Source organism: Bombina bombina, chromosome 6, assembly GCF_027579735.1.
Source record: "Bombina bombina isolate aBomBom1 chromosome 6, aBomBom1.pri, whole genome shotgun sequence".
Lineage (NCBI taxonomy): Eukaryota > Metazoa > Chordata > Amphibia > Anura > Bombinatoridae > Bombina > Bombina bombina.
Window position 1 is genome coordinate 866,014,920 of NC_069504.1, and position 23,705 is coordinate 866,038,624.

Genomic DNA, 23,705 nt, shown 5'->3' on the forward strand with positions numbered 1-23,705 from the left:
TGTGTGTTTGTTTTTCTGTAAGTATATGTGTGTGTAAGTATATGAATGTGTGTGTGTGTATCTGTATGTAAGTATATTTATGTGTGTATAGGTGTGTGCATATAGTTATACCAGTATTTTGAGTCTGTAAAATCTTAAAGGGACATGAAACCCCAATTTTTGTTTTCATGATTTAGAAAGAGTGTGCAATTTTAAACAACTTTCTAATTTACTTCTATTATCTAATTTGTTTCATTATATTGATATTCTTTGCTGAAAGCATATCTAGATAGGCTCAGTAGCTGCTGATTGGTGGGTACACATAGATGCCTCGTGTGATTGGCTCACCCATATGCATTGCTATTTCTTTAACAAAGGATATCTAAAAAATAAAACAAATTAAATAATAGAAGTAAATTTGAATGTTGTTTAAAATTGTATTCTCTAACTGAATCATGAAAGAAAATTTTGGGGTTTAGTGTCCCTTTAAGGGCTAAACCTCCTATTACATCATTTTGTTTACTAACATAACAACCAATCTTATAATTAAGACACATACATCTGCTTGGGAAAAAAGACCGGTCACGTTTATTAAAACGTTAAACTTTGTCAACTATTTAAAAGTTTAGGAAGCTTTTCATTACATTTGAACTTTGTAAAAGTTCTAAATCCGTTGGCGGCACTTAAAAACTAATTAACCTCTACCGACAGACGGTCAAGGCCCCTTTTGTATCTGCAGCATGTCACGGCTTGCTCACGCTCATTAGCAGAGAGAATGGTTGTATAATTAGAGGTCTTCGGCCACCAATTCGTCAAGGAGGGAAACCCCTAGGCCGGCACCTAGTGGTCGCGTCACCCCTCCCCTTTCTCAAAGGCCGTCACTCTTCATTTTGACTGCATCCCCAAGGGTCATGACCGACCGCCCAGCTAGGGTATGTATACCACCAACCAAGTTAAGTGACCCTTATCAATGTGCCATGCAACCCGCCGAATCAGGGTGGAGGTCTAAGGTAAAACCTGGGATTAAAGAGCTAGTTCAATTAAACCTACACCCATTACTTCCTGCAGCCAACATCTGCTTCTCCAGGGGACGGGTGGGCGGGAAAAATCCTCTTGAAGTCTGGAAGCAGGAATAGAGCCTGGAACTGCTGCAACATGGACCTATAAAGGTAAGCACACTCTCCGCCCCTCCAGTTGCAACAAAGTAACAAACACACACATAGCAAACTCCAGACTTCAAGTCAGTTAGCCCTTAATTTTGTTACAGGCCCACTAGAGGGCCATCCACGTTCAAATACCCTTAGAATTCAAACAGCTGCAGGGCTGTGTGGGGTCAATCTGATGTTGGTATAGAGATTGGGCTGTAGTACAGGAGTCTGATCTAAGGTCTGATTTTTGGAATGAGGCTAACAGAGGGTTAAAGGGCCATAGGTCTGATCTAATGTGAATTTGTGGCTTACTGGGGTACTATAGGACCAGTCACTGGAGGGGAGTTTGTTTAAATCATTGATTTAGATAATCCTCCTTTTAGAAAAATTTCTGCGGACGCCCATGGTTCTAGCTGAGCACATTGACTGAACCAGCAACAAGAGGTTTATACCTGCATCTTCCAATCACAAGCTAGCTCCCAGTAGTACATTGTTACCCCTGAGCCTACCTAGGTATTCTTGTCAACAAAGATGTTTAAAATTGCATGTTCTCAAGGGTGAAACAAATTTTTTTTCTAACCCCCCCCCCCCCCCCAGCAATTGTTGTCCATCTCTTAGCCAATAACCGTGCGGACCAGTTGGCATTATGCTGTATGGCTACCACGCTATTTCTATTATCACGTCATTGATACAATAGCTTTCTGCCGTGGGCAGCCTGAGGCACTCAGAGCGGCATATACTGCAGGCAAATAAAGTAACTTTCAGCATGAATTATTTTATACTTTCTGACTTAAAGTTCCCTTTATTTGTAGTACTGGTAAGTCCTAGCGTTTCAAAAACACTAGGCTTTACCATCACTTTAAGCTTAGTACAGTATGAACTGAATGGCAGTTGCAAAAAAAGTGTAACTTATTTGTTATATTAAATATATTGCTTCACTTAATTATTTGATTATTTATATAGAGAAGCTGAACACAGTTAAAGTGACAGAACACTTCAACTATTACATATAACAAATACAACTTATAACAGATCAGTTACCTGGGTGTTCACACAGGATTCGATTTGCAGAAAACATTTTTTAATTTATAGTTTGATTTTACTGATCCATAGAGTGTTCTGAGAAAAGGCCTAGAATAGTGTCATAATGTCTCAAACTGTGACAGCTCTGAAATAAAGATACCAAATGTTTTCTGTACTTCAGAGCTGTGTAATAGAAAAGAAAACAAACAAGTAGAGGTCCTGTGTAATGTGTTGAGGCCTAGGAATAAAATAAGGAAATTATTAGATCTCTAAGCTTCTGATAGGATACATTTAATTGATTAGCCCAGATTAGTTCCAACAGAGATATCCTGCAACCCTGGCAGGTTTGTAGCCTTAAAGGGACACTGAACCCAAATTTTTTTCTTTTGTAATTCAGATAGAGCATGCAATTTTAAGCAACTTTCTAATTTACACCTATTATCAATTTTTCTTCGTTCTCTTGCTATCATTATTTGAAAAAGAAGGCATCTAAGCTTTTTTTGGTTTCAGTACTCTGGACAGCACTTTTTTATTGGTGGATGAATTTATCCACCAATCAGCAAGGACAACCCAGGTTGTTCACCAAAAATGGGCAGGCATCTAAACTTACATTTTTGCATTTCAAATAAAGATACCAAGAGAATGAAGAAAATTTGATAATAGGAGTAAAATAGAAAGTTGCTTAAAATTTCATGCTCAATCTGAATCATGAAAGAATTTTTTTGGGTACAGTGTCCCTTTAAGGGTTGTAATACATGATCAGGTGTGTGTGATTGCCTGCCCCAGGTGGAACCTAAAATCAGTTGGAGGGAGGGGTATAAATATTTCTTCCCCAAAACCTTTCCATGTGCTTTTTCTTCTGTAGTCAGAATGGGTTTGTGGGGGAAGCTGAGCTGGCTGTGTCTGGTGGTTATGGTAGTTAGAGTAATTTGCCAGGGGAATTTCCATCCTCACAGATGGAGTCAAGGGGAGACTTTGAGGCGTCAGTCTGGGGTTGGAGTTGCTCAGGGATATGATAGGTGGTATCCTCAGGGTGTTGGTCAATCTAGACAGCTGCCTCAGAACCAGCCTATCAGTGTGCAATGTCAGGAGGACAGTATGGTGGTCACAGTGCAGAGGGATCTGTATGGAATTGGGAAGATGGTGAAGGCCTCAGACCTTACTTTAGGAACCCAGAGTTGCCAGCCTAGTGCCCAGAGTACAAATCTAATAGTGGTTTTCCAGAATGGTCTCCAAGAATGTGGCAACAGCTTACAGGTAAGGAGCTGAGGAGCTCTTAACTATCCTAAACTTAGAGGTGTGTTGTATACAATTGCTTCTGCTTTTTAGAATAAAACTTTGATGTTTAATCATACAGAATGTCCATACTCAACTTTGCCATTCATCTTCTTACACAGTGTTAAATATTGACTGTCCTGATACTAAAAGAATCTCTATATAGAATCATTCCAACGTCTCCCTTTAAAGGGACAGTAAAGACCACATTACACTTATGATTCAGCTAGTGCATGCATTTTAAATAACTTTCCAATTTACTTCTTCTTTTGTCACATTTGCTTTGCTCATCTTTTGTTGCAGTGTAAATTTAGGTAGCCTAAGAGCTTAGGAGTGTGCACATGTCTATTTGCTACAATGTATAACCTTGCTATAAACACTGCTGCCAGATGGTTAAATACACATGCACGCTCCTGAGCTCACATAGAATTACTCTATCACAGGATACCAATAACACTAATCAATTGATAAAAGTAAATTGGAAGATCTACTTCATACAAACCTGAAGTGGCTACAAATAGGAAGACTGACCCCAGGTCTAACTACACACTGTTTGGCACACCTAATAAATGGCTTAAATACACATTTGGAGAGCACCCAGCAAATAGCTTTAACAAAACAGGACTTACTGGTGCACATCCACATAAAAATAGACTATTTTAAAAATGCTGTTGACGGCCATGTATGACTAAAATACAAATTTGATTATTAAAGTCCTATATATTTATTCTCCCCTATATGAATACACGCCCCGTCCTTTCATTTATAAAAATAAACTTGGCTGCTCTCACAACGTTAACAAGCTGCACTTAATATTTGTTTTAATAACTTCTGACTATGGGCCTATTAACTTTTCATGTAGGAAATCCTTAATCATAAAAGGACAGCAGTCATTCTCTTAATAGAAAACCCTTAAAGGGACAAGAAGCAAAGTTTCTTATAAGATTCAGATACCTTTACAATATTAAACAACTTTGCAATTTACTTCTATTATCAGATTTGCTTAATTCTTGTTTTCCTTTGTATAAGGAGCAGCAATGCACTACTGGGAGCTAGCGGGACATCAAGTGAGCCAATCACAAAAGACAAACGTGTGCAGCCACCAATCGCCAGTTAGCTGCCAGTAGTGTAGGATATGTACATTCTTTTTCAACAATGGATAATAAGAGAACAAAACACTTCTAAATAGAAGTAAATTAAAGTCTTAATTACATGTGCTATCTGAATATTGCAAGTTTTATTGACTTTCCTTTAATTTTACTGAAATTGTGAGGAATGTGTAGTATTTTGGAAATACCTAGCAGCGCACTGCCTGCTCCTCCCTTAAGTACCCATTCCCCAGTTTTGCATAAATAAGTTATAATACAAGTTTTACCTCTGTAATTACCTTGTATCTAAGTCTCTGCAAACTACCCCCTTATATTAGTTCTTTTGACAGACTTGCTTTAAAATTACATGCCCTTTTTGAATTGTGAGGTGTGTGGTTTTTTTTTTTTTTTTTTTTTTTTTTTTTTTTTTACTGTCCCATTTAAAGAGGAGAACTAGGTGTTTTCTGCATAAGGTCAATTAAACTGAACTGCAAAATAGATTTACTTGTAAGTGTGTAAAATTAATTTGACCAGTGTTTCCTCTGTCAGTTTTGTGACCCAGCAGTGAAACCGTTAATAAGGGATCCACACCTTGCATTCAGTAGCGTTTGCTAATTTCTCTTTTTCACTAGTAAGCCGCTTACAAAACTGATCTTGGAGGGAACAATGTTTGTGACCTGACCATGCAGGCACTATGGTCACTCATTAAAGTTATGTTAGATCTTCCTCCCTCCTTTTATTCTGATACCTGACTTCATTCTGATTGCAGATCCCTTTTAATCCATTTAAATTTAAAGGGACAGTATACAACAATTTTCATATAACTGCATATTCTTTATACTAGTGTATTACATGCAGATACTTGCCTAATTTACAAACTAAAACATTTTAAAAAACATACTTAGAAGCTCCCAATTTAGAACTGATTAGGTTAGGCTGGGAGACCCACTGAAATGGGCTGAAAAAGCAGGAAGAACAGACAGAACAAGATAGTATCAAACTGCAAAATCATTTTATTTATGGCTTAGTTTCAATTTGCATGTAACTCTTAGTTGCCATATCTAGTTATACATCACTTTGACAGTAAGGAATACTTAATTCTTCTCAGATGACACCTGAATTCATGGTCTACAGCACAAATTTGAACTACAACCCCACTCCAGCTGGCAATTCTCCTATCATAAGAACCAATGCTGCTTCCGTCTTAATCCAATGTTATTATCCACGGTGAGTCTTCATTTTCCTTATTGAACAGGTTTACCCAACACTTTGGAATTAAAGATCCCAAAGTCTTGGGTCTCCATCACTAAATGAAAAGTTCTCAACTCCTGCTTTTTGACAAGTTGTTAAAATACTCTTGCCCAATGAGTGGTGGATACACATTAAACAACCCTGTACTAGACTTTTTTTTTTTTTCTCTACAGACATGGCAATGTGAGCAGCAATCCCATCAAACCAACATGGATGCCTTACAGCTCTACAATTTCTGCAGAAGAAAGATTAGGGTTCTCTTTAAATCTCATGAACGGTATGTAAGTTTGTACTCCCTGAAGAAAGGGTGTTAGAATTCTGTATGTAATACTTTGTGCTCTTCATCAGATGACTGGAGTGCTCCAAGAACCTCTACAGTCTTCAGACTGGGTGACGTCTTCCATATTGAAGCCTCTGTTGCTTCTGGCAACCATGTACCTATGACAGTGTTTATTGATAGTTGTGTGGCCACATTAAATCCCAATGCCAACTCTGATCCCAGCTATGAAATAATATCTCTTAATGGGTGAGTCTTAACAGCTAGTAATGCTAGGCACTGGCATATTTATTATACTTATTGTAAATCAATTACAGGTGCTTGATGGATGGGAAAGAGGCAGATTCCACATCTGCATTCATGTCCCCAAGACCCCAGCCAGACAAACTCCAGTTCACGGTTGATGCTTTTAGATTTACTGGGAGAGATGTATCCACTGTAAGTAATGCATTAAATGAAATATGGAGCTCATAAATTCTCACACTATAATTTTGAGTCTAATTTTTTTTTTTTCTCCAATCTGTTCCCTAGATCTACATCACTTGCAGCCTAAAAGTTGCAGCAGCTACCCAGCTTCCAGATCCTGTGAACAAGGCTTGTTCATTCAGCAAAACCAGCAATAGGTAAGTAGCCTAGAAGCAGTTTGGGAAACATCTATCTTAATAAAAGCACTCCTTTTTTATGCTTTGCAGAATAGGTTAAAGGATTCTAGTACAACAAGACAACTATTTGTTTGGTCCTGTGAGTGTGGTAAAAAGCCTTCTATAAAAAACAAAACTTGAACTAGCATTTTTCTTTTTTTTTTCCCCCCATAATTCTTTAACACAGGTCACTAACATAGGCTTAATGACCTAATTTGTCTTCACAGTTGGTCCCCTCTTGAAGGTACCAGTAACATCTGTAGATGCTGTGACACTGGGAACTGTGTGGCATCTCCTAGTCAGAGCAGGAGGGTTAACCAGTATAATCGAGGTAGAGGAAAGAGGCAAGCTGGACCTGGTAGGTTTGTCATGTTAATGCTGTTGGGTTGCCTAGAATAACTGAGTGGTTCTTTGTACCCATACCTCACTATAATCTGGAGTAAATTATGCCAATATTAAACAATTGAGCAGAATTTGATTCTAAAGTGTCCCATCCATAAGTCTAAATAGCTGTGTTTATAACTACATACAACTGCCTGACTTATCTTAAGTCCACCACAATGCAACTTTAGTACACTAACAGTACAGCAAAGTTTTAGCACACATAGGTAGGTGTATAGTACAAAGCCTTTAATCTGTTTATCTATTACAGGTACTTCTGTAGCGCAAGAACAAACCTTGGCCATTCTGGGACCCTTACTGGTAATTGGACCGGACCAAAACAAAGTGCTGGCAGTGACCCAGAATCTGGATTCATTGGAGTTCTGGGTGTGGGTGGCAGTAGGTTCTCTGAGTCTTGTTGTATTGGTGGTTTGTGCTGCTGTAATGGGGAAACGTGTAGTGGGGAAACATATCCTGCTGGCTGAATAAAACCTTTTTTTGAATATAAAATATTTCATTTTGATGCCATTTTATATTTCGTAACAGTGCATTTCAACTAATTGCTAGATTATCTGCTGGAGATCACGGAGTCTTGATCAAATATGCTCAATATGGAGGAATCTCTTAATTCAAACTATTCCATGGGTTTTAATTTACACATGGAATCAATGGTTAAACATTAAGATTTTAGGAGACTAAAAATTTGATGCAAAAGCCAGTAGAATAGGGGGATAACATGTACAATACCTCAATCTTAGGTTTCATATGAGGGTAAAATAGTGGCATTGAAGTTTTGCTGCTCTATGAAAATCCTCTCCACCCTCTAAATTTTATAACTATACATCATGCTTAACACATACTAGCCTTCCTACCAGATTCACTTTTTTTTTTTTTTTTTTTTTTTTGTGATGCGCGACCTACCTTATTCTCTAGTCAACAGGACATTCAATTACTCTTGTAACCTCTTCCCCCTGATACCTTATGTATTTATAGTAAGGTTTGTAATTTCCCTGTCCTAACTTTCCCTCCCTCAATGCTCAACACTGGATTGTTCATATGTGCTGACAAGAACCAGTTACCTAGGGCTGCTCAGACACCAGTGGAGACCCTCATACTTTCATATCCAGGTCAAAGGCTGGTGGAAGGGTTAATGGGGGGGGGGGGGGCGCAAAACTTGACCAGTGAAAAAGAATCAGAACTTGATACAAGTTGCCAACCTCTTGCTGGCATCAGTGAGCGAGATGGACGGGTGAGAAGTAATTACATGGTGTAGTGGTGCATTGCTTCTTAAATTAATCCAGTATTAAGAACTAACCAGAATAGTGCTGCTGAGGGCCACTGCTGACAGAAATTGTAAGTGACCACCCAATGTGTAGTTATGATTCAAATGAAAAAAACCTAATTTGAAAAATAAAGCAGCTTCTTTCTAATTTAAGAAATGTGAATTTTGCTAAGGAAGGGAAACATGTCCTAGCAATAGTTTTTACCATTTTTCTTTGTAATTAAACAAACATTAATACCACCTCATCAACATTACAAGATGCATATCTGTAGCTGTCTTTGAAACATACCTATGTAGATTTAGAAGTAGCAAACACAGGATACCAAGAGATCAATTCAACTATAGAAGTCAATTGGATAAACTGTTACTTACCCTCTCTGAACTATGAAAGCTTACATTTTGACTTTCATATTCCTCTTAATGCCCAGTTAGATCATGCTCATGTTGTATTAGTGAGCCTGTGCATTGATATTCTCATTTGGTAAATGGTATGGTGTTTGCTGTTATGACTCTCTAAGGTCATATCTTCTCTTTACACTACTTCATTAATTGGAGAAGGGAGTGGGTAAAAAGTGAGATTGGAGTGGCGAAAGAGAGAGAATTAAACAATTTTCCAGGTCTACTATGACCTCACATTAATGTCAACACTCTGAGTTCAACAATTTCCTTTTTCTGTCCAGCTGTTGTCTTCCCCAGAACCCTAGTTGATGATGCTAACTGCTAGGCACTTATTTTTGTCAATCTATTACTGTATGTAGCATTATTTAATTTATGGTATAAAAAAATTACATTACTGTACAATAAGGTGTTTCACATTGACAACCTTTACAAAGGGGAGGGGTGGGATCAAAGTAGTAGTTAGTAGCTTAGGGCTTGAAATTCTGAGCTATACATATAGAAGTGTGTATGTGTAATATATATATATAGGTCTAGCCTGTGAAGGGTTAATAACACAGTAATACAAATCTTTATGTAAACCATTTTAATTAGATGCAAAGCTTTCTAGACAGAATGGTATTGCAGACCTCCCCCAACCATAAAAAGCACACACCTCCCATCATTTGTGGCTGAGAATTGGGAATACAGGGGGTTGATAGAAGCCATGTTGGAAGCGAAGATGGGTGGTTAGTGGGCAGGATTCTGGGTGGTCTGTAGGTGTCAGTGCGGGATTGTGGATGTTTCTGGGTGGGGCTATGGGAAATTCTGTAAAGAGGGAAATTTGGCTGTCTTAGAGAGACAAAAGGACATAGCTTGGAATCATGGACTATACCTCGAAATAGGGACAGTTGAGAGGTCTGAGAGCAATCTTCACAACTTTAAGTTTCATAATTTGCAGTCATTTTTCATATTCAGTGACATCAAAGTAAGATTTCATAGAAATAGATGCCCCATAAAGTAAAACGCAAAAAGAGACTTTTAAAGAATAAAAAATCCTTTGTTTTCAGTTTACTGGTACAAATTCTAAAGTAATAGAGAGAAAAAAACAACAATGGCACTACTCAGTTAGATCAACGTTCCCATATGAATTATTTTTCATAACAATGGGGAAGGTGCTTGTACTGAAAATGTATTTAAAGCTAATCAGTGAAAGAATGAAAAAGAGTACAAATGTAGCACTCATAACGTTATGTGGTTATACTAGCATGAATATTGTGGTAGAAAAACATAAATAAAACTTAACTTATTACTTTAACTTAAGGGGGAAAAAATATCACGCATTAAAATAGGCATATGCCCGTCTTGATAGCTGAATGCTGTCTAATAGGTAGTGTATACATATCCTCTTATTATACCTATTAGCTGAATGCTGTCTATCAGACAGGCATATGCTAATTTTAATGTGATATTTTTCCTTTTTACCCCTCTTTTTTTAAGTTAATAATAAAAGTTAAGTTGTATTTGTTTTTCTGCCACAATATTCATGCTAGTATAACCACATCATTTATATGGGAACGTTGATCTGAGTAGTGCCATTGTTTTTCTCTCTATTATAATCTATATTATCTAGTCTTCACTAGATTTTCTCCAATAGAGCACACTCAATTATATACATAATCTGTGTGGCTATAGGCCAAAATTCAAGACTGAATTAATTAGACCAAGATTTGGCTGCTCGACAACAAAAAAGATTTAAATGCAGTATTTAATTCAACAACCTCAATCATAAATGAAACCTCAGATATGAATAGCATATTAAGGGAACTGCATAAATCATTATACAAACAATCCAAGGTATGGTGGAATCACCACTTTTTTGAACGCTATATTGAGAATAAATTCCACGTCGGTTACGTGTTCAACTTTTCCCAGCATTTAAATTCAAAGATGATAATCTAACTACTGAATGGGAGCAAGCATTAACAGAATGCTCACAAAAATTAATGGCTATCTTAGTCAAACATGACAAAGCAGAAGTAACCCGATTCCAAGCAGAGATTGATGAATATAAATCTAAATTAATCCAGTTTGAACCATTAGAAGACTTTTAAAAACTATATAAACAATATCAAAAAGAATTGGATAAATTGGAAGAAGAAATAACTAAAGAAAAGGGACAGAAATTAAATAGAGATAAGAATGATTTCTCTAATCAGAAAGTATATAGATGGAGGAATCCAACAGCCTCTAAAAATGTGGTACAAACGGATATATCTGATACAGCTACCTCTGAGAACAATAACACCAATATCTCTAATACCACTACTCATACTCCCTCACAAACACACTAGTTTTTTAGATCCCAGTTCAGGATCAGAAACCGACACACCAGGCGAGGGAGAGGCCAAAGCAAGAATAAAACGGGAACCCCAAGAAGAGAAGAGAGAAACCAGAGGAGTCAAACAGAGGAAACAAACTGAGTCCATTCTCACACATTCGACTGAACAATTAACTCATCAATTTATCTAATCATATCTTATCTGAACATCATTTATCAGTTTTGACAAAAGGCTTATCATTCTGCCCCGTTAACAAACTTGACAAGTTTCAATTGATCAAAGATATTCATCTTTTTGTACGAAAATTGATGCTAAAAAAGATTCATTCTATGAGAAATAATCCAAATAACATCCAGTGGACTAATGAAGGACTGGATACAATAAAAGATCTAGAGGAATTACTAAAAGAAAGTAATGACCCACTATCCACTCCAAAATGGCGTGACCTAATCAAAAATAAATCCCAATACATACCAAACATAACTCAGTTCCACAACATCCAAACTTTTAATCAAATAGTATGCAATGAAATCAACATACTTTCTATCAAAAACTCAGCTAATAACATCTCCCGTCACGAACAAGAAGCTTTAAAGGAAATTGAGAGCAGGGAAGATGTGGTGATTAAGGGATCTGATAAAGGGGGAAATAGTCATTTGGCCAGTAGAACAATATCTATGTGAAGCAAATAAACGACCCCAATTGTTATAAGAAACTGATATTTAATCCCTCAGCTTCATATATAAAACACTATAACAATCTAATTGATAAAGCTAAGGAGGATTATACTATCAGTAATAAAGAATATAAATTTCTAAAAGTAACACATCCAAGAGTCTCGCCACTATATCTTATCCCGAAGGTCCATAAAAATATCACCAATCCCCCCGGCCTGCCAATTGTATTGGGCAAAAGGCAAGTTTATAGGTTGATAAAAGATTAAGAAGTTTTGTTGAGGAATTACCCTCCTATGTAAGGGATACAACTGAAGTACTCTAGCGTCTAGATGGCATTCAATTATCATCTGATACTTGGTTGGTTACGGCCGATGTTGAATTATTATACACCAGCATGGAGCATTGCTATTGTATACAGGCCATACAACATTTTTTAGATCTAGACCCAACAGAAACTCCAGAACACAATACTTTTATCTTGGAATTCATTAAATACAGAAAATTATGATTTAGGATGAATTTAACTATCAACATTACTTACAAGTCAGAGGAACAGCAATGGGCACGGCGTGTGCCCCCACATATGCCAATCATTTTTTAGGCTGGTGGGAAAAAGAGATGGTGTTCACCAATAGTAATACCCTTTATATGCAACATATACCACTATGGATACATTACATTGAAGATATCCTGTTCATCTGGGAAGGATCCAAAACAGATCTGGATTCATTTTTATAGCAAATCAACCAGAACAGTATTCATTTTAAATTATCATATGAATGCAGTTTAACTGAAATCAGTTTTTTGGATCTCAAAATTCTGAAAGATGATCAAGGCAATCTAATATCGGACCTATTTCGCAAACAAACTGCCACCAATTCCATCCTACATCATCAAAATGCACATGCCAGAAGAACCCTAAGATCACTAGCGACTGGTGAATTTTTATGCATACGTCGAAATTGCTCATCTATGGAAATTTTCAAAAAAAGAGCTACTGAATTAGAAATAAGATTCAAAGCTAGAGGATACAGCAATAGAAGCCTGAAAAGAGCTAAACACAGAGTGCTATATACCCCTAGGATGGAACTTTTACATCCTAAAAATAAAAAAAACTGATTAATAACTACTTTCAATTCCCAGATAAAAGATGTCTCCAATTATATCCAAAATCCTGGAACATTCTTTTGAATGACCCTGACTTAAATAAAAGTCTGGGGGAAAGAGTATCAATCTGTTACACAAGATCAAGGAATCTCAAAGATCGCTTGGTCCAAAGCCATTTTGAAAGAAAAAGATCGTTTATCACATACCCAGGCAATTATTCTGCAGAAATTGCACGTATTGCTCCCAAATGATTCCAATCAATCAAATTAAAGTCAGATTTGGCAAGTTACAAAAAATCAAGCAACATATCACATGTAATACGTGTGGAGTAATATATGCTTTAAAATGTAATTGTGATTTGTACTATGTGGGTATGACTAGCCGGCCCATGAAAAAAAAAGAATAGGCAAACACATGAGTAACATCAGAAATGCTGAATCTGATTTACGTACACAGGTAGCCAAAACATTTTCTTCAAAGACATAAATAAAAAGTGGAGGATCTATCATACTTTGGATTGGAAAAAATCTCATTAGGTATTAGAGGAGGTGAGCTTGAGAATGCATTATTACAAGCAGAGTGCAGATGGATCTATGCACTGAATACAGTCAATCCCAATGGATTGAATGAGAACAATAATTATTATGTGTTCTTACCTAAATAACAATATAAAAATAAAAAGTAATTTACATCACATACTTATATTGTTCATTAAAAAAATATGTATTTATGATAACACAAAGTAGAGATTTATTTTAACAAACACATTCACTTTTTTAATGTTTTCACATTTTTAAATCACAAGTTATCACTTGCTGTTTAATGTTAAATTTTGATGCACTTATAACTTTCATCACCTATATATTGTGTTTTATTATGTTAATCTAATCAACACATATAATAGATCAAACAAAAAATACCTCTAGTAAGAGGAACACATCCTAAATATTCACATAAGGATATTAATATTCACTTTTTCTTCCTTTATTAAATTAAATATACTTTTTCCCTTATTCGCAGGTCCATTATATAAAGCCCACGATAGTTTGTACCGGGCTTCTCTTTTTTCACTGCACTCACAACAGTTTGAATCTCTATGCGAGACTGAAATGTTTTATTAATCAATATGTACAGATTTTGTCATCTTAAGTTTCAAAAAATTCAATAGACACAATCAGTATGTGATACAATTACATTCCTGTATCTGTTGGAAATATTGTACAAACAAGCGTAAGAGATGGCTGACCACATTTACAATTATAACATATACTTCATAAATACTGTCTAACATTAGGTAACTGCTTGGAAAAGAGCAGTCCTTATAGATTTATACAGGTGGCCCTCGTTTTACAACGGTTCAATTTACACCGTTTCAGAATAACAACCTTTTTTTCCAGTCATGTGACTGCTATTGAAAAGCATTGAGAAACAGTGCATTTATTAAAATAGACAATTGGTGGAGCTGTCCGCTTGTGTTGCAGCAAAGCCAAGCAAGCTGAAATTAATCAGTTTAACCAGACCTGAGCTATCGAGCAGATTTCAAAGGAACAATATCTTCCTGTCTATAAATCAGTCCAGATTGGAATGCATAGAAAGAACATTTTGCAGAAAAATTCAAGTGAAGTCTGTGTTGTGTGATTATTTTATTAGGTGTATAATGCTGTTTAGCAAATGTTTTTGTTCATTTAACTTAGTTTAATTATATATTCTGTGTTGTGTGATTATTTTATTAGGTTTATAATGCTGTTTAGCATTTAAAGTCTTAATTTTAAAGCTTTAAAAATAATGTATTAGGTGTTACTAATGACAATTTTGAGAGGGGTCTGGAACCTATCTCCCTCACTTCCCATTGACTTACATTATAAACTGGGTTTCAATTTACAACGGTTTCGATTTACAACCATTCCTTCTGGAACCTAACCCCGGTGTAAACTGAGGGCTACCTGTACAAACTATGTCTGATGAATCCAAAATAAATATATTATCATATTCAATTGTAGAAAAATAGCAGTATATACAAAAATACATAGACTTTTGTGCTTTATTGTTTAGCAAACACTTTATATCACAACATAAAATTCACATTTTAATAGATACTGTTTTTGCAACAAATGTATGAAATTGTTTCTCAAGTGTAGATCATAGTTTGATACACAGTATCCAAAGTACCAATATCACTCAAATTAAAGCATAAGACAACTGAATGATCATCATGTCGTTTTATTTTAATATACTTTAATATGATTGATAAGTTCACAATCAATGGGTATCTGATCATTACACTTATATAGAAAAAAACAAAAGTATGTACATTTTAAACAAAATCGAACATCCTAAGAGAAATTATTTCATCCCTTTCTTTTTTATATATACTCACTATTTTATGGCCAAAAAGGAACTTATGTTAACATTCACTTATTAAGTATGAAAGGTAGATTGATATATAAATAGTATGTCACTCCAAAAAATTATAGTACATAATTGTTTCAATGAATGCCACCCCATCCAATTATAACATTCTGATTATTTGATTGACAAATGCATAAACCAATAGATGTACGGATTACTATACGTTGAAACAAAGACAAGTACCATCAAAATGAGAACATTACGCTAACATCTATAGTTCAACAATGTCAGTTTGTCACATACTGGTGTAATACGCTATATTATTGTCAGAATACATACGTTTTTTGTTCTCTTTATGCCACGCTAAAACTGGGGAGTAAACAAATCCCAAATCAACCAATCCCCCTGTGCAGCTGATGATTGACAGGAATATCAGCCAATCCTCTAACCGCACTATGATAGGTTTTCTAATCAGCCAATCATAACACAGCTAAGGGTATAAAAATCCAACGAGAAGTTTGCGAGATTGCCCTTTGATACAGCCACTACGGCGAAACGCATCAGTGGTGTCCCTGCTCCCCTTCTCCCCCCCCCCTATTTTTAACTCGCTATGCCTGTTTCTTAAGACCGCCACAGATGGTATTAATAGGTAACTAAGAGGATTTTTCTGAGGATTGTCATATTCTCAACAGGCGATACACACAGAGATTGACTCTCGAATAGGAGCTCTTCCTGTTTTCCCCACTATAGATAGCGGTATTTAAGGTATAGGTTTCTGGTATTTCCAGAAAGGTAATTTGCTAACTTACAATACCACTTATAGCCGTAATCAAAAGGTATAGGTTTTTGGTCTCCTCAGAGTCACTATTTGTTGAGAATATCCACTGGCTATTTTCTGACACTACTCACAGCGGTAACTAAAAGGTATAGGTCTCTGATTTCCTTAGAACCATAATCTGTAGAGCATATGCACAGGCTATAATTTAATGATATCTATACTACTCACAGCGGTAACTAAAAGGTATAGGTCTTTGTAACAATTTGTTGTGAATCAGTACAGGCCATAATTTGCTATCTCACAATACCACTTATAGCGGTAATCAAAAGGTATAGGTTTTTGGTCTCCTCGGAGCCACTATTTGTTGAGAATATGCTCAGGCTATTTTCTGATATTACTCACAGCGGTAACTAAAAGGTATAGGTCTCTGATTTCCTTAGAACCATAATCTGTAGAGCATACGCACAGGCTATAATTTAATGATATCTATACCACTTATAGCAGTAACTAAAAGGTATAGGTCTCTGATCTTCTTAGAGCCATAATTTATAGAGCACATGCTATAATTGAATTATATCTATACCACTCATAGCGGTAACTAAAAGGTCTTTGTAATAATTTGTTGCAAATAAGCACAGGCCATATTTTGGCTTTGAATATGAGCACCTCTTATTATAGATAGCTGTAGACGTATGCCCACTTTTTAGTATATATTTTTTGCCAGTGTATACATTTCCTCTTATTACACCTATACCTATTAGACAGCATTCAGACAGGCATATGCTAATTTTAATGTGAGATATTTTTCCTTTTTCCCCCTTTTTTAAGTTAATAAAATAATAAAAGTTTTATTTATATTTTTTTGCCTTCTGCCACAATATTCAAGCTAGTATAACCACATAACGTTACGAGTGCTATAATTGTACTCTTTTTCACAAATTCTAAAGTAGTCTGCATCACTAGTCAAAATGTATTAACGTATCTAATTTAAACGTAAAGTAATACATGTGCACATATGTTTACAAAAGACCATAAAAATAAAAGCATTCTTGCAGTAACATAATTAAACATAAACCATCTCCTGATGCAGTTTCCCAATTGCGGTCCTCAAGTACCCCCAACAGGCCTGGTTTTCATTATAGCTGAACCAGTGCACAAGTGAAGTAATCGACTGATCAGTAATCATGGTTACTAACCTGCTCTCGTCCATCAGCTGAATAGTTCATCTGTGCTCTAGTTCAGCTATAATGAAAACCAGGACTGTTAAGGGTACTTTCAGGACCGCGGTTGGGAAATACTGGTCTAATCAATTCATTTTAACTGTCCTGCTCTTATATTATCACTTCCCTATGTATTACACTAATGCAGGGATCAGCTGAGTACCTAAAAACACACAGAACTGATGTGAAACAAAACTACTTTAGATCCACTGTCTTAATAGCCAGCAGCAATGCTTCCTAAGTTATCCTGTACTCCTAATGACACTATGAGGGCACAGGTACAGGGGAGGAGCAAGGCTGCAGTGTGTCCAATTACTATAAACAGGAGGGGAGACACAGCAGCTGATCTTACTGTGTGATTATGCACAGCACCGAACTGGGTGAGCTGTTGGGGGCAAATAGATTTTTATATAATTTAGCAATTTTCATATTTTTGCAAAGTGTGTAGGAAGTGGTGTAAATTTAAAACTCATGCTAAAACCAGTAAGCTGCAGATAGAGTGCTAAAATATGAAAATTACTGTCAGACTAAATAATGCATAGATGCAATTATCTACAGTAGTTACCAAGTAATCTTCCCTCTTTTACAACATATCAGCACAGCTCCTTACCTAATATGGATGAGTTGTTTGTATGCGTTTTTAATTTGTGGTAGTTTAAACAATGATTACTCAGAAAAAGTGCAGCAAGGATTCCCGGCCTAGACCTGGTCTGCGTGCTCAAGCAGAATACTTGCTGTACGCACAGCCTGACCAGGAGCACCTCCCCATTAATTTGTATCACACATGCCCCAGCTTAGCTGTAGCCCTCCAAAGCTCTTGGAGGGGACATTTCCAGTGAGAGAAAAAATCCAGAGACTGTCACTTGAAATCAGGGACTGTTGCAGCTATGTGTAGATGCTTTAGTACCTGGCTGAGAGCAAGACTGGAGATCTCACTGTTCTGTAGCTTTCATTTAGTATTAAAATTTACAGCAGGAAAGTGGGAGCATGATGTGCTATCTAGCTATGGAAGAACAGCCTTTATGAATATTTATGAACACCCTCTTACACTCTCTGTCCTTAAAGCCAGTATGGATACTGTAGAAGAATGACTGAATAATGGATAGAGAAAGACAGGAAGAAAATCTAAATAAAAATCACTAAAAGATTCACTAACGGTTTACGAGTATTTTTATTTTAAATATTAATGAGATTAGGGTATAGTGATAGTGCTTCTATTCCATATCTGGGCAAAGTTAGTGAATGGTGCAAATCAGAACAATAATAAAGATATTATCTAGTTACAAGCTTGTTAGATGGACATTTCAGCCAAAATTGTAATCCACATAGATGCCTTTCAGTTTAGAATATAAGCATTTTTGCAATATACATGTATTAGCCAACATTCTTCTAATAAAAGCCATAGCTGTTTCAAAATTGTATTTAAGCATTCACTGTGCACCAACATTTTAAACACAGCACTTGATCAGAGAGCCTAAAGGTGCTTGTAGCATCCGGTAATGATTCAATTTGTTAATTGCTTACATGATACACGCTGCACTGTCACACTGATTTTTTTTGTTTCTTTTGCAATATACATATATTTGCAAAAGTGCTTCTAGTAAAAAGAAATTACTTTTAGTATTAGAATATAGGCATAGCTAAATATTCTCAGTGCATCAACATTTTAAATACTGCAGCTGCTCAAAGAGCCAGTGGGGCTTGTATATAAAAAATAAATAAATGTTTAATCTTTGTAATTTTATTTCTGGAAAAATAGGATACATATATTTAATCATTTGAAATTTCCTTTATAAAAAAAAAAGCAGAGGTAGAAAGTATAGAGACATCTCACTTTGGTCATTAACAAAGTGGTACATCAGCATTAGTTCTAATGACAGGAACATTTAATTAACAGAAGTTAAGGGACATTTTTCACTAGGTTTTTCTTTATATAAATCTACAGTACATTTATGCAGACAAATCTGGGAGTGTTTTTGTAACTATGTATAGTTTTGCTTATTCTTTTTAAACATGTTTGGGGCTTGGCTAGGAGTCTTAAAATCCACAAGTTCTAGATGTATACCGATGTCTAAATATTTGTTTGTATAATTTGTATTTTCATATGTAAGGGAAGGGGGGAGAAGGTCTGCTGTTCCTGTTTTCTCAGCCCCTTTCAGTGGGTGCCCCAGCCTAACCTCATCAGTTCTAAACTGGCAGTTTCAGGTCTAAGTAAATTTAAAAAAAAAAATATTCCTGGATTTTTAGATCAGTATCTGAGCATATTTTTCTTTATAGTAGTGTATTACATGCAGCTATATAGAAATTGGTATATACTGTCCCTTTAAAAAAGGGATAGTAAACACCAAAAATGATATTGTTTAAAAATATAGAAAATCCCTTTATTTACCATTCCTCAGTTTTGCATAACCAACACTGTTATAGAAATATACTTTTTACCTCTGTAATTACCTTGTATCTAAGCTTCTGCAATGCAATTCATGTTGACTGTATGACAACACTGTGCTCATGCAGTCAGTGATAATCTATATGAAACACATGAACTAAATCCCTCTATCTGAAAAACTTTCAAATGCAGACGACCTTCAAGGGATTAGAAATTAGCATATGAAACTACCTAGGTTTTGCTTTCAACTAAGAATAACAGGAAAACAAAGCAAATTTGATAAAAGTAAATTAGAAAGTTGTTTAAAATTGCATGCCTTATCGTGAAAGATTAATTTTGAATTTACTATCTCTTTAAAACTACAATAGTAAAGTTACTACTCAGCATACTATTTTCCCTCTTGTACCTACAGCTCTCTTTAAAGCCATTCTCTTATTCTAACCCTATACAAGTGCCGGTTAGTGAAGCTCTGCATCTACACACTGGGTGCCACCATCTTGGAATTGAAATACACTCACACTATTAGGGTTGCCAGGTGTCTGGTATTAGACCGATTTTACTTTTCTGTCCAGTATTATCTGTGGTAGAAAAAAAACGGACATTTCAAGGTCTTTTTTTATTTTGTCACTTAACTTCCATATGGCTTTGTGTGCTGTGCTCAGTGTAAACTAAAGTATTGGATTGGTGCCACCCTGCTGGTGTTTTCTTTTGACATAACATTCAATTCACACCACCAGTCGGGGTAGCAGGCTAGCAGCATTATCAGACTGACACACAAGTCACATGATTAAGTGACATAAGCGCGTCTGTAGACCCACACAGCGCACATGCTATTGAGACTAGAGTGAGTGTCAGACAGCAAAGCAAGTCCGTGCACTCTCTGGTAGAGAGAGCAAGCTGCGGTCTGTGTGGTCTGAGACTGAGTATAATAAATTTGCAGCCTGCTAGGCAGTCGGAAGTTAAAGTGTGAAACTGACAGTGAGTTTACCTCACCATGAGGTATGTGTTTGCAATATCCTCAAAATTTTATATATATATAAATAATAATCAAGAACGTTACGGTGGGGACGCAATTGCAAACAAGAGCTTGTAATAAATTTATACAAAAAGCAAAAACTTTTACAGGCACAATAGCCTAAATTTGTATTGTAGACATAATGGTGCAGTCCCTTAAAAAATGTGATATGTAATGCCAAAGGAGAAAATGGCTCAGGATTATAATCCTGAACAAAAGACAGGGAATTCAGCACTCTTTTTTTTAAAGGGAGAAGCTCATATCATTCAGTTTCGACAAAATTGCAATTCTTGTTATGGGATAGCATCCCCTCTTACTGAAAAGGCACACACAAGATGGAAGAATAATTGTAACTCTAATAGATAATTAAATACATTAAGGATATAAAGGAAACCTTACGAACGAAAGATAGAAACAATGATAAACCTGACCGGTCAGGGGTACATGTGGTTGTCACAGTGATGCAATAAACAGTAACAAAAGTGTTGTTCTCAGAGGACAGTATTCTTGGTCTGGGCCTAATGAACCCTGCTACCTGCTCAGCCTATTGAACACAGTAAGTGTAGCTGTACCCTAAGCAGGAAAATAACACTGTTATAGAAGGCCAGAGCAGAATACCAGTAATACATCAAATGCAAAATTGAAAACATGCAGAATGCAGGCTCTAATGAATGTAGCGTATACCTAAGAGGACCACTTCAGTCTAGCTACACCCAGCTGCACCCATCACCCCTGTGAGGGGGAGTAACGCTGGGCAGGTTTTCAAAGGGGATCTAAGCAAACTGATTAGTGGATCCCCCAGATATGTACATAGTAGCACACAATTATAGGATGGTGCACAACAGTGTAGTACTTGATAAGGTAATAGATACAACTGTGTTTCATGCCCAGCTTATAGGCTGCTAGAGTAAAGGTAATATGGAACATGCAGGGTGTAAGCAATAGCCAAAGCTCATGTTATAGCAGGTTTGTTATGCAGTCGTACTTATGAGCAAAGCCAAAAGCATCACATATTCCATGCAGCCACAGTTAGTATTCCAAAGCCTAAGCCAAAAAGCATCACGTATTCCATGCAGCCACAGTTAGTATTCCAGTAGCATAATTTGAGAGCGTGAATTAGTAGGCAAGCACACAAGTAATGCGTGTATCGTCACTTATTCAAGTAGTATCCAAAAAAAAAAATCAGCCAAGTGTATCGGTATGATGTTAGGAATATGGTCGTTTAGCTGCTATTTTTCATACAACAACCCTCAGCGGGGGAACAGCAATCAGGAAATACTACCCAGTATGATAGCTGGCAGTGCTCGATTTGCCATTTTAGAGACAGCGTTCATACGACCTGTTTATGCAGTATCTGTGGATGATCTCGTTGATGGTGTCCTATTTTGCTTCTTTCCGCAACAGGTTTAACTGTTCAAGCAAATTCTGTAAGCAAGAGCGGAACTGAGGCTTCATTCATGAATCCAATCGACCGTGGCAAACATGTATCACATGACCGGCTGGCTTAGCCAATGCGCGTTTCACCCGCCCGTCTTCAATTCAGACCGTGCTTCGACGAAGATCATACCGATACACTTGGCTGATTTTTTGGATACTACTTGAATAAGTGACGATACACGCATTACTTGTGTGCTTGCCTACTAATTCATGCTCTCAAATTCTGCTACTGGAATACTAACTGTGGCTGCATGGAATACGTGATGCTTTTTGGCTTAGGCTTTGGAATACTAACTGTGGCTGCATGGAATATGTGATGCTTTTGGCTTTGCTCATAAGTACGACTGCATGACAAACTTGCTATAACATGAGCTTTGGCTATTGCATACACCCTGCATGTTCCATATATCCTTACTCTAGCAGCCTATAAGCTGGGCATGAAACACAGTTGTATCTATTACCTTATCAAGTACTACTCTGTTGTGCACCATCCTATAATTGTGTCCTACTATGTACATATCTGGGGGATCCACTAATCAGTTTGCTTAGATCCCCTTTGAAAACCTGCCCAGCGTTACTCCCCCTCACAGGGGTGCTTTGTGTAGCTAGAGTGGTCCTCTTAGGTATACGCTACATACGTTGTACAATTATTAGAGCCTGCATTCTGCACGTTTTGAATTTTGCATTTTATGTATTACTGGTATTCTGCTCTGGCCTTCCATAACTTATTTTCCTGCTTAGGGTACAGCCACACTTACTGTGTTCAATAGGCTGAGCAGGGTTCATTAGGCCCAGACCAAGAATACGGTCCTCTGAGAACACCACTTCTGTTACCGTTTATTGCATCACTGTGACATCAACATGTACCACTGACTGGTCAGGTTTATCATTGTTTCTATCTTTCGTTTGTAAAGTTTCCTTTATATCCTTCATGTATTTAATTATCTATTAAAGAGTTATAATTATTCTTCCATCGTGTGTGCCTTTTCGGTAATAGGGGATGCTATCCCATAACAAGAATTGCAATTTTGTTGAAACTGAATGATATGAGCTTCTCCCTTAAAAAAAAAAAAAAAAGCGCTGAATTCCCTGTCTTTTGTTCAGGATTATAATCCTGAGGCATTTTCTCCTTTGCCATTCCATATATATATATAAAAATTTAACACGTGTGCGCTTTTTTCTGCCTCAAAACCCTACCATGCTTTAATTCCCCATTTGGCTATCCAGTATTTTTTTTGAAGGACAGCTGGCTACCCTACACACAGCAGTGCACATTCACAGATCAGCGATATTGCTTTCTTCACAAGCCTCATTGCTCTCTTCAGTTCAGAGTGCACAATACTGAGCAGGAGCTGTACATTTTTGCTGTGGGTACATTGCTCTTTATTATTCCCGAGGCCTTTTTATATATTATGTAACTTAAACTGTTAGTTAGCTTACACAACAGAAAACAGAGGCTTTACATAGTTGCAGTTTCCCTCCCAAAGGGTACAGCTGTCAAAAGGCAGTAGCTTCACTAATCTGAAAGCTCACTGCTTCTATCACAGGATGCAACAATATGCGTGCTACAAGATGGCGGCACCCGCAGAGCTTTATCAACAGGCTTCTGTAATTTGTTAGAAGACGAGAAAGGCTTTAAAGAGCTGCAGCGACAAAAAAATAAAAATAAAATTA

At 36.6% G+C, this 23,705-nt stretch overlaps 1 protein-coding gene across 1 annotated transcript; it reads left to right on the forward strand.

Annotated features, from left to right (window-relative positions):
- The first annotated feature begins 3,233 nt into the window (after positions 1-3,233).
- LOC128664711 (zona pellucida sperm-binding protein 3-like) lies at positions 3,234-7,552 on the forward strand. The gene is made up of 8 exons (XM_053719519.1): positions 3,234-3,407; positions 5,622-5,740; positions 5,938-6,041; positions 6,113-6,290; positions 6,359-6,479; positions 6,573-6,664; positions 6,910-7,040; positions 7,335-7,552. The coding sequence occupies exons 1-8, from the start codon at positions 3,249-3,251 to the stop codon at positions 7,550-7,552; spliced, it is 1,122 nt and encodes a 373-aa protein (XP_053575494.1). The 5' UTR covers positions 3,234-3,248.
- Positions 7,553-23,705: the final 16,153 nt, after the last annotated feature.